This window comes from Archocentrus centrarchus, chromosome 4 (assembly GCF_007364275.1).
Source record: "Archocentrus centrarchus isolate MPI-CPG fArcCen1 chromosome 4, fArcCen1, whole genome shotgun sequence".
Classification (NCBI taxonomy): domain Eukaryota; kingdom Metazoa; phylum Chordata; class Actinopteri; order Cichliformes; family Cichlidae; genus Archocentrus; species Archocentrus centrarchus.
Window position 1 is genome coordinate 22,153,527 of NC_044349.1, and position 16,018 is coordinate 22,169,544.

A 16,018-nucleotide genomic window follows, 5' to 3' on the forward strand; every position below is an offset into this window, starting at 1 on the left:
TCTAACTATACATCTGAGAGAAATAAATGTACCCAGGTTTTAATTTGTTTGTATATCAATACTCAGTTACTGAAAATATATTTAAAAAGCCACAAGTTACAAGCGTTCTTCATCCAACCCAAATGTCCGTCCAACATCGGAAGGACCGGTGCTGCTCAGGGGAAGAAACTATAGGCCGCCTTTCCCTCTGCATAACCCTGTCTGTTCAATGTGCAACTGTGTATGTAAAACAGTTCAGTTTTTAAATCAGTTTATTTCAGTGCTTTTTGCAGTGTTCTAGAGAAAGTTGCAAGTACACATAATTGGATAATTGCCCAAGAAATAAGAGAGATTTACTGTCATAATTTGATACTTGATTATTTATTTATTTTAGTTTGCAGGCAGTGTTTATATTATTTACTTGAAATGTTGCACTCCAACAGAACTGAAACAAGTAATTACTTTTTTCAGACTAATAGATTAATCCCTTTATCTGGAATATGTCAGAAGTAGTTTTTGTGTCAGAAAAAGTGACAGAGCAGCAGGTTTTTCTCTTTCAAACACTTGAAGTTTTGGCATTTTCACAGAAAAACCTAAATTGTGTCAAAGTCCAAACATGTTGTAGTTTGGTTTTGCTTGTAATCTTTCTTTTTTAATATTGTTCACCTAGAGTAACCTTGGTGATTTGTGTATGTGTGCCTCTGTGAAATGTAAAACAAGTCAGCAGATATGTACCTAGTTCAGCTTTCTGCTGCAGTTTCCTTGTAAATAGGAAGGGCTCCAATGTAAGCTCATTATCAGCTGCCACTGTTTATGCTCTCTTCTTGTGAACCATGCCCAATCTCTCTCTCTCCCAGACACCACACACACACACACACATATTACGCACACACATTCACAAATACTTGGTTTTCACCTATCTCTTCTCATTTACCTCTACTGTGTATATTTGCATCCAGCTCTTGAAGCTTCTGTTCTTCCATCTTGTCACTGTCTTTTTCTTCACTCGATCTTTTCCACTCTTCTCACCCCGCTCCACCTCCTCCTTTCCACCTCCTTCCTCTCATTAGATAACTGCATTCTGCTTCATTTAATATATGCAAAGCCGTTTATGCCCCTGGAATATTTTAGTTCTTTAAATACTTCACGCAGTGTACCAAAATATGTTTCATCTAAAGCCCTCTGTATTTTGATATTGCACACAAAAGCGGAACCGGTCTCTTGTGTGATTTGGAAACTGGTACAAAAGCATAGAGGGGGAAAGAAAATGTGACAAAAGTGGGTAATGGAAGAAAAAGGGGAGGGAAGTGAAGCGTGTGTGTGCCTCTGTGTGTTATAGAGGAAATGTACATGCATATGTTTGAACATACACGCAAGTCTGTGTGTATACTTGCCTTCAATTTGCAGATGATTATATGCAGACCATATAAGTGTGTGTGTGTGTGTGTGTGTGTGTGAGAGGGGCTTGGAGTAGAGGATGTAATATGTGCTTGCGCGTGCGTGTGTGTCTCTGTATAAGCACTAAAACGTCTGTGCTGATCACTGTGACCCAGACAGAAGTGCTTACACCAGCACTTTGCTCTGGGGGAGGCAATGCTGGCTCAACAGTGGCTCCAGCCAGTGATGAAAGCATCCGTAACAGCAACATTATCTCCAGGTCCACACACTACTGCATCAGCAACAGTGACAATCTCTAGTGTTTCATGTGCTGTTTCCTAAGTGCTCAGCCCCTTTACAATCAAAATAAACTCTGTGACAGCAGAGTTTGTGTTGGCTTCATTAGGCTGCCTAAGAATCAGGAGCATTTTCCTGTGAGTTAAGTGTATTTTCAAACTACTGTAACATAACTTCGACATGGTTCATGAGTGCATGTAAAGATCTGCTATATCAGGAAAAACACACATTTATCCTGGCAATTGTAGTAATAACACAAAATTTGAAGATCAAAAAGCAACTGAGTCCTTCACTAAAAACAGCAGCATTAAAGAAGGTATTAACTTTCTGAAGAGAGTAGTTCCAAGTTATGTGTCTGAAGTAAACCAGCAAAAATACTTTGCTAGTACTGTTGTTGGTCTGCTGTCGATGAGCACCTCTTCACGGATATAACCATGATGATGTCATATTTGACATTATGGTGGATGAAAAGGTAGACCGTGGGAGTTGTCAGCTGATGCTAGTGTTAGGCCTCAGTCACACAAATCTAGAGACCGCTCAGTGACCATCTTGGCAACCACTGGTCGTGAGGGCAAAGTGTGTATTCTCTGACCATGGAATCTGGAGGTTGCAGCAATAAGGCACAACTTTTACTTTACTTTAAGGCCAATGTTTTCCACTTCAGTGCAGCACCCTCTTTGTGACCGATTTCACCCAGCAACCACTCACCAACCAGTAGCAGAGTACAACGTTTTCCCTGGCGGTCTGTAGGCCGACCGACCGGTCTCTAGGGCTGTGTGACTGAGGCCTTAGCTAGCTTCTTTGGTTAACAATGTGCATCTATGATTCGCTGCGAAGTTCCACTGTCAAAAATGACTTAAAATGAAATGTATTTACTAGAGAAACTGACCAGCCGACTCGTTGGTGTCTTCTAATACAACTAAATACTGGACAAAAATTGGACTCATCATTCAAAACACGTTTTCGTACTTGCATGTTGGCTTCATTTCACAGACTGAGACTGTACGTGGCAGTGTAAGAAGTGCAGAAACGAATATGAAGGTCACTTCTTGAAAGAAAATATACCACAATGGAGGAACTCAGCACTTTCAGGGTCAGGACGGAAAGAGAACAGTGAAACAGTTGAAGTATTGTGTGATCAGAAATAAGACGTGTTTTATACTCAAGTAGAACATTTTCTCATCTCTTTGTTGCTTAGGAGCCAAACTCTCCTGCTGGCAGCCCTCCCCATTCACCCCATGGGAACGGGTTAGATCGGGCCCCTACTCTAAGGAAAGAGCTTCCAGGGTCCTCAAGCACAGGAGAGGCTCCCTCTACGCCAAACCCTCGCAGCCCAACCACAGGGAAGGCCAAGGACCCTGGACAGGTAAGATAAAAAGTTGCTGTATTCCACTGACTGGAAAAACTGCCTACTTTGCTTATAAAACACTTTTTTTTTTAACATGTTTAATAGGAAATCTTTTCACTTTTTATCCTTAGGCCAGTCATTGCTGGTGTATATTACACTATCATACTATTTTGCTTTGGGATTACAAAAAAAACTCATACATTACAAATTTATGCACACTAAATGGCACTGATATAATCGGTGCTCCAAGACGAAAACTTTTTTTTTATTTTTCCTTCCCCCTCCACTGAGAATGTTCAGTGCCATTCTGGAGGTTATTGTAACAGGTGCCATGACAGATCAGCCATGTTTTATATTTCTTTTTTATTGTTTGACCTCTCTGCAGATGGATAAGTCCCAGTCCCCGTTATCAAAGTCTGGCACCCCATCTCCATCCCACCGCGAGGCCCTTACCCCGGGAGCACCAGGGGCCCCGGGGGCTCCTGGTCCCAGCACCTCCTGCCTTCGCCTAGTCAGCAAAGCAGCAACCAGTGCAGATCCCCTTGGTGAGATGCTCCTGACTGACAAGCCTGCTGTAATTTCAAACAAAAGAAATTGGTTTTGATAATGACTGTTGATGAAGGCCACTTCTGATACATGTAACAAAGCCATGATGAGACTTTTGTATTTGATGTATTTGTAACCATGAAAGCTACTGTAACTTGTACAGCTCATCACAGTAGTACTTTACCTTTACTTTCAAATTTAGCTGCTTTACTGGAGGTCATGGATATCTATTTTTTTTTTAATACAATGAATTATCTGGATTAAATGATTCCTTGAATTCAGGATTTGTACCCAGCTGACCTCTGTCCTTCATGCCTTTTAACCTCTTATCCCACTTTTTTTCCATTTCTACATTTATTGCCTACTTTACTGTCCTGTTCCAAATTCTCTTGATTTGATCAAAGGAAAGTTGAGCAAAATGTACTGTATTTTGATAATACTATAAGAAAACTATAAGAAAAAGGGAAAGCAATTTGATTCATGACCTTTTGTGTTTTTAAGCAAGACTTGTTACTGTTATTGGATCATTTGCCCGGCAGTACAAATCATTTGAATGCTCCCTGGTCTGGTCTCGGACTTGGTGTATAAACAAAGTTTAATAAAAGGAAACATTTTCCATTCTTCTCAGCCCCTCTGTGACTGTGTTTGTGCTTGTGTACTATGTGTTGTTCGCCCTTCTTCCCATCCTTCAATTCCTCCTGCCTCTTCCCCTTCCTCCCCAGCTCTCCGCAGTCCCATGTCTGTGCCCCCCGGTTCATACCCGGCTCATTTTGGCGTGGTGTCCCACGCAGGACTGAATGGGGAGCTGGCCAGCCCAGGAGGTTTTGGAGGGGCTCTAACTCTCTCCCCGCAAATCAGCGCAGCGGCCAGCGCCTACTCCAGAAGCCCCATGGTATGTAAAAGCCAAATTTATCTTCTCTGTCAAGGTCTGATTTATTGGTCAGATGCAACCTTGTGACTGTCGTAGCACTGTTCAAAAACATGATGAATCACTTGTGCATTATCAACAGCATTCATTATATACTCAAAAGCTGTCAAATTTATATTCTCAAATTCACTTTCACATCACACTGCAGTTGTAGAGAAGCTTTACTACAGAGCCTTTCATTGATAGATGCATTTATCTTATGTATCGGGAGACGTGCATGACCAAGAAGGAGCCCAAACAGTCCAGTTACAGTTTCTATAGAGGGATAAGTTTGTCTTTTTTAATCACTTTAAATTGCAACTATTTCTTTTTGATTTGGAAAATAGATTTTACTGGATAATTTGTTTTTTCTGTACTTTTTACACCTTTTGTTGATAACGCGAGGTAACAAATTTCCACTTTTGTCTTTGGGTTTAAACTGTGTCATTCTAGTTCTGTACATGTAAACAAACTAATATACATTTCTGATCCCAAAACTTTGCTTTTGTGGTTCGGACAATGATTTTACAAATTTGTCATTTTCCCATATACCACCAGGTAAAAGTGGTTTTCATTTAGGTTTTAACCTTTTTTTTTTTTCAAGCTGTTTTCTCTTCAAAAATTGCCTTAAAAAAAAACAACAAATTGATGTAACAAAAATTCAGTTTGATCAAAATTTTCTTTAACTGTTCAGCTCAAACACAAAATTTCAAGAGTTTAGAAGAGTTTGCTGAGGTTTCAAGAATCTTCTCAAATATTGCGCAATTTTCAACCAAAACCTCCAAGAAAATTTTGCTATTTAGCATCCACAAAAGCAAAGTTTGACAGGAATAATGGGTGTTTTCTATTGTTTTACAATAAAAGGAGTTAGAAAATAACACTTGTTTATCAAAGACAAGCATTGTTTTACATAGTGTAATATGTCTAGAAATCAGCTGGAACTTTCTAGGTAGTTTTTGTCAGGCTGTCACTTGTTTGTTCACACTTTTCTTTCCACCAGGTGGCGTATGACTCTCGGTCTCACCTAAGGGCCCCAGGGCTGCCCTCCTCTCTTCCTGGTTCTTCTGGTGGCAAACCGTAAGTCACAGCTTCTACTGCACATTAAAACGTGCACAGATTAGGTGGTACTCCAGCACAATAACAAATTTATTATAAGATAAAAATCATGATTCAGTGTGCTTCTAAATCTACTATATTTTAAGTACTCAATGCTTTCCCCTTTTCCAATTTTGGTTTTGCAATTAAAACCATCTACAATTTGCAGGCACATCTAATGGCATTAATGTGTTTTTAATTTTGCATGGATGTGCTGGATATTTGCATGGAGCAGTTACATTTTGAATCTTATTTTTCACTGATCGTGATTATAAAACAAACAAACAAAAAAAAACTGCTGTGGTTGAGCAGGGTATAACAACATGACAGGCTCAGTGATAACCCACAAATATTTGGCTTGGATGGGAATCCAAATGAGCTGGAGCTGCTCTGTTTTTTTTTTTGTTTTGTTTTTTTTTACATACAGTTGTTCATTGTGGCACATGGACCTTTTTTTTAATGAGTGAAATACTGTGATTTTTAAATGTCCCCAGCAGACTGAGGACAGACAAATTTGCAGACTGAGGAATTGTGTTGTTTTTTGTCATTTGTTGCAGAGTGGCAATTCATTCTTGTGGTGCTAATTTGAAATCATAAAACAGCCATGGCTTCCAACCGCTACAGTATTGATCAGCCATTAGCAAAGCCGCACTGACTCTGCCCTGTAATATAATCTGCCATTATGCATTCCAGCCCGTAGCTACGGTGAGCCCAGTAATTGCCGCAGTTCGGGGAAATATTACTGGAGTTTCAAGGCCATTATGGTGTTGTCTGACGCCACACTGCCCACTGACATATTTGTGGTTGTTAATGAGTTGTGTGTATTTACCCATAGCACTTTGCTTTTACTTGCTCGCTAACTGATTGATTGATTTTCATCTTCTCTCGTCTTCATAGTGCCTAGGAGTCCAATTTTACTTTGTTTTTAGCTGTAGCTCTTTCAGTCTCATTGTATCGATTTATTTTCCCTCTTCTGTCTATCCCTTCTCAGCGCCTACTCGTTCCATGTGAGCGCAGACGGCCAGATGCAGCCAGTGCCCTTTCCTCCCGATGCTCTGCTGGGTCCGGGAATCCCTCGTCACGCCCGTCAAATCCACACCCTGAACCACGGAGAGGTGGTGTGCGCTGTCACCATCAGCACCTCCACACGTCATGTCTACACCGGAGGGAAGGGCTGCGTCAAGGTGTGGGACATCAGCCAACCAGGAAGCAAGAACCCCATGGCCCAGCTGGACTGTCTAGTAAGACATGAAAAAGAATGGGACACATACACATACAAAAAATATTAAATTGAGATGGGTACACTGAATCCATGCAAACCAATGCATGTATCTACAGTATTCCCACTGAGCAGATTTGTTTTTATTGACCGTGTCATTGTTCCTTCTCCACTTTGGTAACTGACATCAAAATGTCCACATTAATTTCCTGAATGTCCCCAGTGTTACCATCTGTCCTGTAAAGCCTCACACACTTTTTTTTTTTTCGCCTTGATTAAGTTACAACAGCCTTAATCTGACTGGTTTCTTTATCTTGTCAAATCAGAACAGGGATAACTACATCCGCTCCTGTAAAATCCTCCCAGATGGGCGAACCTTGATTGTTGGAGGAGAGGCCAGCACGTTGTCAATCTGGGATTTGGCCACGCCAACTCCCCGCATCAAGGCGGAGCTGACGTCGTCTGCTCCCGCCTGCTACGCTCTGGCCATCTCCCCTGACAACAAGGTCTGCTTTTCCTGCTGTAGTGACGGCAACATCGTTGTCTGGGACCTCCACAACCAGACGCTGGTCAGGTAAGATGGTGGGTGGGGACATGATAAAAAAAATTGCCTTACTTGTAGACTGTAGTCAGGAGAGAGTGGACGGAGATAAGTGAGAAAGAGACACTCTAGAATATTTCAGGAATTTCTGGAGAAAGGAAGAGGAGAAGAAAAATCAGGACAGATTATAATAAAACATCTAAGAAGAGAAAGCAAGTGAGAAATTATTGCAGTCTGTGGCTTCTTTAACTAATACCAAGGTCAGGTAAAAACAAAAGGGATAATCTAGCCATAGGGGATGTGAACAGGATAAAAGAGCCTTGTTTTAGCAAAGCAGGGCTAAAATAAAAGGGAAATGAGATGGAGAACACTGTAGGTTCTACAGGGAGGGAAGAATTAATATATTTAATCTGACACGTCTAGCAGAAAATAAGCAAAGAAACAACAGGGAGGCAGAGCCTGCATTGCTTGTGTATTTGTAGTTGCACAGTTTTGTTCTTAGAGGCTCTTATGCATTTGTGTGTGTGTGTGTGTGTGTGGGTGTGTTGTCCCCGGCAGGCAGTTCCAGGGCCACACAGACGGCGCAAGCTGCATCGATATTTCCAACGACGGCACCAAGCTTTGGACAGGAGGGCTGGACAACACAGTCCGCTGCTGGGACCTCCGAGAGGGACGCCAGCTGCAGCAGCACGACTTCACCTCACAGGTACACACACACACGCATATCCCGCAAGGAATTACACGCACAACACATGGTCATAAACACTTAAAAATACTTAGACATCCTTTCATCTTGCAGGGACATACACAGTAATTATATTCTGCTCATACTTTTTAATTTGACAAGTTGATACAGGTACAATACTTACATGGTAATGGACGCCAATTATTGCATCTATAATATGATTCAGCTCAATAAGTAAACATGCACAGTAAACGTAAGCGTAGTAAAATGATCTATACACACACACACTTTGTCTCATTCTCTCCTCACTGTCACAACAGGGCTGCAGTTGTCCACTGTTGTCAAATGAATTTCGATCCACAGTTTAATGACTCTCCCTCTCCCCTCCAATCTTTCCTGAGATCTGTTTATTTCAGTCTATATTTACCTTGTTTATATCACTCCGCTCTTTCATTTGTCCATTTCTCAACTTTCCATCATCATCTTTGTTGTCCCATCATCTTTATCACTTCTTTGATATCCTACATGCCTTTATGTTCAATTCCTTTATCTCTCCTCCCTACTTCCTTCCATGCTTCTCCTTCTTTTATCAACTTTGTCTTCTCACCCCCATATATTGTCTTTCTTTGCACCTTTTATTTCGGCGTCTTTGCTGTTCTTCTTTTTTAACCTTTTTTTTTTAACCCCCCTTTTGCTTTCTGCCTTTATTCATCTTCTTTCTATCACCTATCTCCAGATCTTCTCTCTGGGCTACTGTCCGACAGGCGAGTGGTTGGCTGTGGGAATGGAGAGCAGTAACGTAGAAGTCCTACATGTCTCCAAACCTGACAAGTATCAGCTGCACCTCCACGAGAGCTGCGTTCTCTCCCTCAAGTTCGCCTACTGCGGTACAAACACAAGCACTTTAATCTGTACCTAAATAGTACATATTTCCAGCCACTGATGGACATGTGGTTATCCTCTCCACACTCTTGCTATGCAGTCTCTTCTCAATTACTACTTTTTTTGATTAATGTGTTACTGTGGGTTTCTTATTTCAGGAAAGTGGTTCGTGAGTACAGGAAAAGACAATCTGTTGAATGCATGGAGGACACCTTATGGAGCTAGTATTTTCCAGGTGAGAGATAAGCTCAGGGCTCTGATGACATTTATACTCTGTGTGTGTACATAGTCATATGTCAATGTGAACTGTGTTGCTGAGACTCTCTCCCTGTGCGACACACACACACACACACACACACACACACACACACACACACACACACACACACACACACACACACACACAGTCCTCAAGGCAAAAGAGAAAAAGATGACAGGGTTCAAAGGGGGAGAGCGTGATAAACATTTTATTTTCCCAGTTTCAGATTTGTTGATCCAAGGTGACTTGTGGAGATTTATCAGATGGTGCAGGCTGACACAGACTCAAAACACAACAAACACCATCTTTCCATTTTGTTCATTTGCTCTGTTTGAGCATGAATATGCAGGGAAAGAATATTTTTAGCTGAGCCAGTACATCTGGGTGTGAATGAAACTAGAGGAGAGATGAAGGTACATTTAAGCTTAGCATTTTTGTGTGTGTGTGTGTGTGTGTGTGTGTGTGTGTGTGTGTGTGTGTGTGTGTGTGTGTGTGTGTGTGTGTGTGTGTGTGTGTGTAAAACAGTGTGGTTGTCATATTTCTGTAAGCTACAGTGGGCAGCAGGGTTGGCGGCTCCCGTCTCTCCCCGTGGACTGAAAGGAGAATACTGGCTATCTTGCTTTGTTATCCAAATGCCAAATGTTCCTCCTGCCAAACAGCTCCCTCCTGTCACTGTGTTAAACAGAGCTGCTCTCTCTCTCTCTCTCTCTCTCTCTCTCTCCTTCCTTTCTGGCTTATCACTGTCCTTTCCTGTTTGTCTCCTTGCCTCTTTTCAAAGCACCGTTTCTCTCTTTGTCTTATTTTTCCCTCTCGCCTTGTCTGTTTGTTGTTGTCCTCCCTCCCTCTGTGCTTACTCGTTTTTAAAATCTTTTCCTTCAAATCTGCCTGTACCCACTTTCTTCTTTGACATTGTCCTTTTTATCACTGTCCTTTCCTTTCATTGCCTTCCTTTATTTTATTTCCAGTATGCTCCTCTTTCCCCTCATGCTCTTTGATTCATGTCCTTTAGCTGGTATGTGGCATCACTCTCTTTGTTTGCCTTTTCTCAAGAGGCAACTAGAGCAGGACAAAGGTCATAAAGAGTACAATCCCATCAACATATGAAGATTAAAAGAAAACAGATGCAACAGTGGACTGGTCTGAGTCTTCAGTTCAGAAGGTTAAAGAAGGGTGACTTTCTTTTGTATCTTGAAATTGTACAAGAGTTGTTTTGTTAAATCAGTACATTTAGTGCACCATCTACATTTGCAGTGTACAGGGAGAACAGACATCCACTTTACTTCACTGACCAGCTTACATTCACACCATGAATGCTCTCAGCAGTACTGGTTCAACAAAACAAGCTATGCTATCCTGAAATGATACTTTCTATAAACGTTCATTCTCCCTGCAATTCAATTTAATTAAGACACATAAATGACATATAGGGTTAAAAAAAACAAAAAAAAAAAACAGACATCCAAAAAGGAAATCAGCTTGTAGTCAGTTTTAAGTTGGGTTTACCTTTTCAAGTTTCCCTGAGTTTCTCAACATGTGCTTTACTTTTCTCTTCTTCGCACTCATCCTTTAGCCTGTCACTGCATCCCTCCCCCTTAACCCCCCCCCCCCCCCCCCCCCCCCCCCCCCCCCCCCCTCCCCGCTCCTGCTATCTTGGTATAGTTTGAGGATTCCTGTGTGAAATAGCCTCTCACCAGTGCCTTGATGATTGACAGCCCCGCTGTGCTTGTAGCAAGGAAAGGAGGAGAGGGTAGAGAAGTTTAGAGAGAGAGAGGAGGAGTCGACACGAGAGCTGGAGCCTGTGTGAAAGGGGAGCCTAAGAGGATAGAGAGTGGTGGTGGAGGAGGAGAGTCTGGGAGGAAAGGGAGGAAGATAAATGATGATGGAACAGTAGGGGGGAAAGGAGGGGGTGGGGGGGTGAGAGGGAGTGTGGGGTTTAGAAGGCGCTTCAGATCATCTAAAGCCAGGTGCCCAGGTCTGGCTTTCATATACGGGGGGAAAGGAAGCAAATAAAAAGGAAGGATTGTGCATTTTTCCAGTTCAGGCTACCCAGCTTATGCTGCTTAAAACCTGGAGTTAATGTGGCAGTGTCTCACACTGAAGCAGACGAATGAGTCAGCATCCTGGAGCTGTGGAGTTGTCTGTTTGGAAATAATTGCCAACTGTTTTGAAATGCAAATATGTCTTGTATGATTGAGTATTAAATGATGAGTCACATCTTTTCTAACATCTCTTTGTGTTCTTTTCTCTCCATCTGTCTTCGTCCATCTATCATCATACCCCCTCCCCCTCCCCGGCCCTTCTGTGTCTCTTGAACATCCCTAGTCCAAGGAGTCTTCATCTGTGCTGAGCTGTGATGTCTCCCCAGACGACAAGTACATAGTAACTGGCTCTGGGGACAAGAAGGCCACGGTGTACGAGGTGGTGTACTGAGGGCCGGGACAAGATGGGAAGAGACAAGGTGGAGATTTTAGGGGCGGGCAACTCTGACAACCACTCCTGATCCTCATTACATCAGCAACGGCAGCACCTCCGTCTCAGTCCTCTCGAGTCCTTCTGATTATTACCCCTAAAACATCACTCCCTCTCCCCCTTTTTTTGCTGTGATATAAGCTACTGTGGAAGCTCCCAAATGCTATCTCCCCTCCTCCCCCTTCCACTTTTAGCCCGAGGATGAGGCATGATAGCAGAGAGAGAGGCAGAATGGGAAGCAGCAAGATAAGAAGGACAAAGGAAAAGGGTGGTGAAGCATAAAGATAAAGTTTGGAGGAGAAGGAGGGAAAGATGAGGAGAGGAGAGAGTAAGTGCGGAAGGAAGAAATGAAAGAGAGGAAAAGGACGATGAGGAGGAGGAGGGAGGGGAGGCAGGGTAATTAGGGCTGTTTCCTGATTAAGAGCTCAGTGGAAGGGAGGCCCCCAGAGGAGGCGCGGAGCGGCACTGTGGGAGCGCCAGCCAGGAGCACTGATACCACACAATCGATTCATTAGCCAGACAGTGGAAGCCTTAATGAGGCTGACGCCGCAGTTCGATCTCCCCAGCGAGAGGTGTCAGGAGCTGGGGAATGATGACGCTTGGAGATGGAAAGGGGGGGCTGCTTCAGATATCCACATACACTGACGTGAAACATAGACTTGCTCACACACACACACACAAGGTACATGGCATCGGGCTAGAATATACACACACTCAGTTACACCCCCTTGAGGTAATTGTATGAAGAGAGAAACACACAACACATAGAGCACCCAATTAAACATTCACCGCAGCACTCCCCATCTCACTGCTAATATCTATTTTATTTTGGTCTGACAAAGGCAGCGTCTAATGAGCAGCGGAGTCAATGGGATTCTCCCAGGGCCCAGAGACACAAACAGAGAACATCAGCCGAGCTGTTCATTCTAATTCCTCTGGATTGTTCTCCTGACACCGGGCGCTGCACTCACTCTCATTAAAGGCACTGTCAGCTAGATGAAGTAGCAGCACGCCAGCTTCACTGTAAGGCAGACGAGAGGGCAAATTAACACCACGCGTTTACGCTATCATCAGCAGCCAACTAAGCAGCGACTAATCCAATTCCTTTCAAATTTTATGCAACTAGTTGCTGTTTTCATTTACAGACGAGATTACATGTTTATCAGTCATTATCTCCATCTCTGCCTGCCTGCTTATGTGCTAGTGTTCAAGTGCTCTGGCTAAATCTTGTTTCATAAGCTATTGATTTCTATTAATTGGGATGTTAAATACCTTAAAGAAATTTTTTAAATTTTACTTGCTCACTGAGATTTTGATTAGATTTATGCCACTCTCATGTCTGTAATACAAGGGTAAAGTAGCCACAAGCAGCCTTCTAACGTAGCTTAGCCAACAGATGGAAAACAGGTACTGGGATTCAGTACCTGTACCTTTTTTCTGTATTTCATTCATTTTTAAATAATAAATTACAAAAATGTTATCTTACAAAATAGTTCCATGCTTCACATTATTTATTTACGTTTTACACACCGCACCAGCTGCCTTTGTAACTGTCTGACAGTGTCTGTGATGTTGATGTCACTCTCACGGTGTTTACATATTACTGTCATTATTGGTTTTGGTTATGTACTAAGATTTGGGTTATAATGTCTCACATAATGTGTGTGTTCTCAATAGCATTGTTGGTTTAAAAAAAAAAAAAAAGTGCACACAGAGTAAAAATCGTCGACCTACACGGTGAAAAAAGCCTAAGTTCTCTGACAACTACCTAATTAATTACCTGAAGAAAATGTAGATGTCTCACTGCAAGTTTCATTATCGCCTATGAATTCAACATCTTATGGTCCATCTCTGCTCACCGCAGAGATGTGACGTCGCTACAATTCTGCACCATTTATATCAACCCTGAGATGGCGATTAAAAACGTTAAAACCAGACACGACGGTTTCGTGTCTTCAACTAGTCTGCGGCAGCAGTGGCACTCATTCAAGATTACAAAACTTGAGAGGAGGACAGTCTTCCCAAACTGTCTCTTCCCACTTTCCCATCCCATCTCTACATTATTGTTTTTCTTTTTTCTTTTTTTTTTTTTTTTTTTTACGGCCAATAAGGTTTTAAAAAGCGTGCGTCTGACCCAAATGACGCCAAAGCGTGGCTTGTACCAGCGGATATGACGTCACTTGTCGTACGGCGCTGTTCGCGCATAAATGGGTCTTTTGGTGAATTTGGCTTTCAGGTTCTCACATGTAGTAAACTTCTCGGCTTTTAGATATATTTAGTGTTTTGACCGGGTGTTTCCCCACATTAGATATGAGCTTCGTCTGTATCGAGTTTTGAAGAGCATAATCACGCCTGAGACCATTTTCAGCTGCCCCGCGTCACAGGCGTGACATCACGTGGCCTCTTTCTTCCTCTAACCTAGATGTTCTCTGCTGCTGAAGTTTGGCGTCTACTGATTCAGTGCGGATCAGTACTCTGTAGTACGGACACAATTTGATTGGTAGTCTAAAAAGTACTGAGCCCTATTTGCACATATCTTTTACTTAGTCAGGACCAGAAAATACTGCTGAAGTGAATGTTAACCATTTCTCCCCTTTTCCGTCTGTTGGCTAAGCTTGCTTATGTATTGGTCAGGACCGGTAATTGGTTCTTGTAAGGCTTTTTCTCCGTTTTCTTCTGTGGGCTAAGCTAAGTAGTATTCTGTCCTGAATCAGATGTATTCTAGCACGTTATATATGGATTATACTTGGCTTTTTAGGGGTAAACGCAGGAGATATAAGCAGTTAATTTGTGAGCTTTGGAGATGCTGGGAAGGAGTTTTTTTGTTGTTTCCCCCCACTTTTCAGACAGAACCAGGCTATCCGTTCTCGTTTCTGTGTTCTAATCTAACAAGCCTTGTAATTATTGTACAGACATGAGAGTACTATCAGTCTTTCTCATTCTTGGTAAGACAGCGAATATGAAAAATGTCGAGTTACTTCTTTAAATGTAATCCTTACTTTTGAATCCTCCTTGTATCATATTCCAAACTGGCAGGCAAACTGTATATCAGAGCTCTCTGCTTCTGTAGAACATGCATCACCAATGTTTAGACTAAAAAGGCACATTTCAAGATTTTTCTTTTATTACTCATTAATTTCTGTATTTTTTATTAATAGTGATTGCTTGTCTTATGTAATGATGTGTTTATGTATTGGGGTTGCCTATGAATATGTAGAGGAATGCACTCACACATGGAGACAGAATATCAAGAGGAACACATGTGGGACTTTTTTGGGATTTTTTTTTCTTTTTTTTTGTTTTTGTTTTTTTTTTGCTTTTTAAATCAGGGTACCTTTTATCCTTGGTGATGGTGACAGGCAGAGAGTGTACAACATATGGAAAAAACAGGTCCTTTGTCCCCTCTTTTTTGATCCGCCTTTTTTCAAAAGTGATATTAAGTGTATTTTAGTCTGTTTTCAGTCCTTACTGTGTAGTAATAAACTGTTTCTGTTGAGTCTGTGGACTGTACAACAGGCGTTGGCTGCAACATGAAAATATAGATTTAGCCATTGATTGATTGATTGGGGTTCCACTTTTATTGCATGTTTGTTGCATTAAAGCTCCACTGTTGGTAGAGCAAAATCAATCTGGTTTCATTCAGTAAATACTGTGAATGGTCTCACAGCTGCAGTTTTACACAAGAAAATCTTTACGTGACAGTATGCAACTTAGCTCATCTGTATAAAATGTCAGAAAGACTCGTCCATGCTTCTTGCTGCAGCACTAATGCAGAATAGGAGATTTACGAGGGACTTCTGAGATGGCTCGTGTACCAGCCAGGAGTCAGAGATAATCTGTACAGTTTAATGCCTTTGCCTGCCTCTTTCCCTTTCTGCCTGACAACCACAGGCAAATCTAAATATTCTCATACACAAGCTTGTAATCTACTCAAAATGATGCTGTATAATGGCTATGCATTTGGTGGTATAGCATAAATATTTGGGACATTGTATTTGATACTCTTCTTTAACAGTAGGTAACACATCTCCCCTGCTTGTGCTTCTGTTCCAGTAGTGTTTTTTTTTTTCCCATTTTACAAGTTCATGTATAGTTTCTCTTAAAAAGCCAAGGAATTTTTTTTTTTTTTTTTTAAACTGGGTCTTCCCTCCTGAAGTGTTTCCCACGTGCTGTAAAAGAAATGCTGTGTGTGAAAAATAAACCAACCTTGTGTTCATCCTTTCTGGTGTCTTCTGTGTCAATTATTTTATTATTAGGACAGTGGTTGGTCCACCATTTTTGGTCCAGAATCTATAAATTTTAACATCTTTAGAACTGAAAGCTGAAAAATGAGGCCAATGCAAAAATATTCCCCTCAAAAATACAACCCCTCTCTGGTCTCTCTCTCACCAGTATTACTTGTGGTGTGAGAGAG

The 16,018-nt window shown here is 41.8% G+C and overlaps 1 protein-coding gene across 2 annotated transcripts in view; it reads left to right on the top strand.

Moving 5' to 3' along the window:
* Positions 1–12,345, top strand: part of tle2b (TLE family member 2, transcriptional corepressor b) — a 77,691-nt gene extending 65,346 nt beyond the window's left edge. For both annotated transcript variants that reach the window (XM_030728183.1, XM_030728184.1), the window contains exons 11-20: positions 2,852–3,019; positions 3,387–3,546; positions 4,270–4,439; positions 5,455–5,531; positions 6,541–6,790; positions 7,095–7,342; positions 7,868–8,015; positions 8,731–8,881; positions 9,035–9,111; positions 11,458–12,345. In XM_030728183.1, coding sequence (XP_030584043.1) covers positions 2,852–3,019; positions 3,387–3,546; positions 4,270–4,439; positions 5,455–5,531; positions 6,541–6,790; positions 7,095–7,342; positions 7,868–8,015; positions 8,731–8,881; positions 9,035–9,111; positions 11,458–11,565 — 1,557 coding nt within the window. In that variant the 3' untranslated portion in view covers positions 11,566–12,345. The remainder of the gene's footprint in view (positions 1–2,851; positions 3,020–3,386; positions 3,547–4,269; positions 4,440–5,454; positions 5,532–6,540; positions 6,791–7,094; positions 7,343–7,867; positions 8,016–8,730; positions 8,882–9,034; positions 9,112–11,457) is intronic.
* Positions 12,346–16,018: the final 3,673 nt, after the last annotated feature.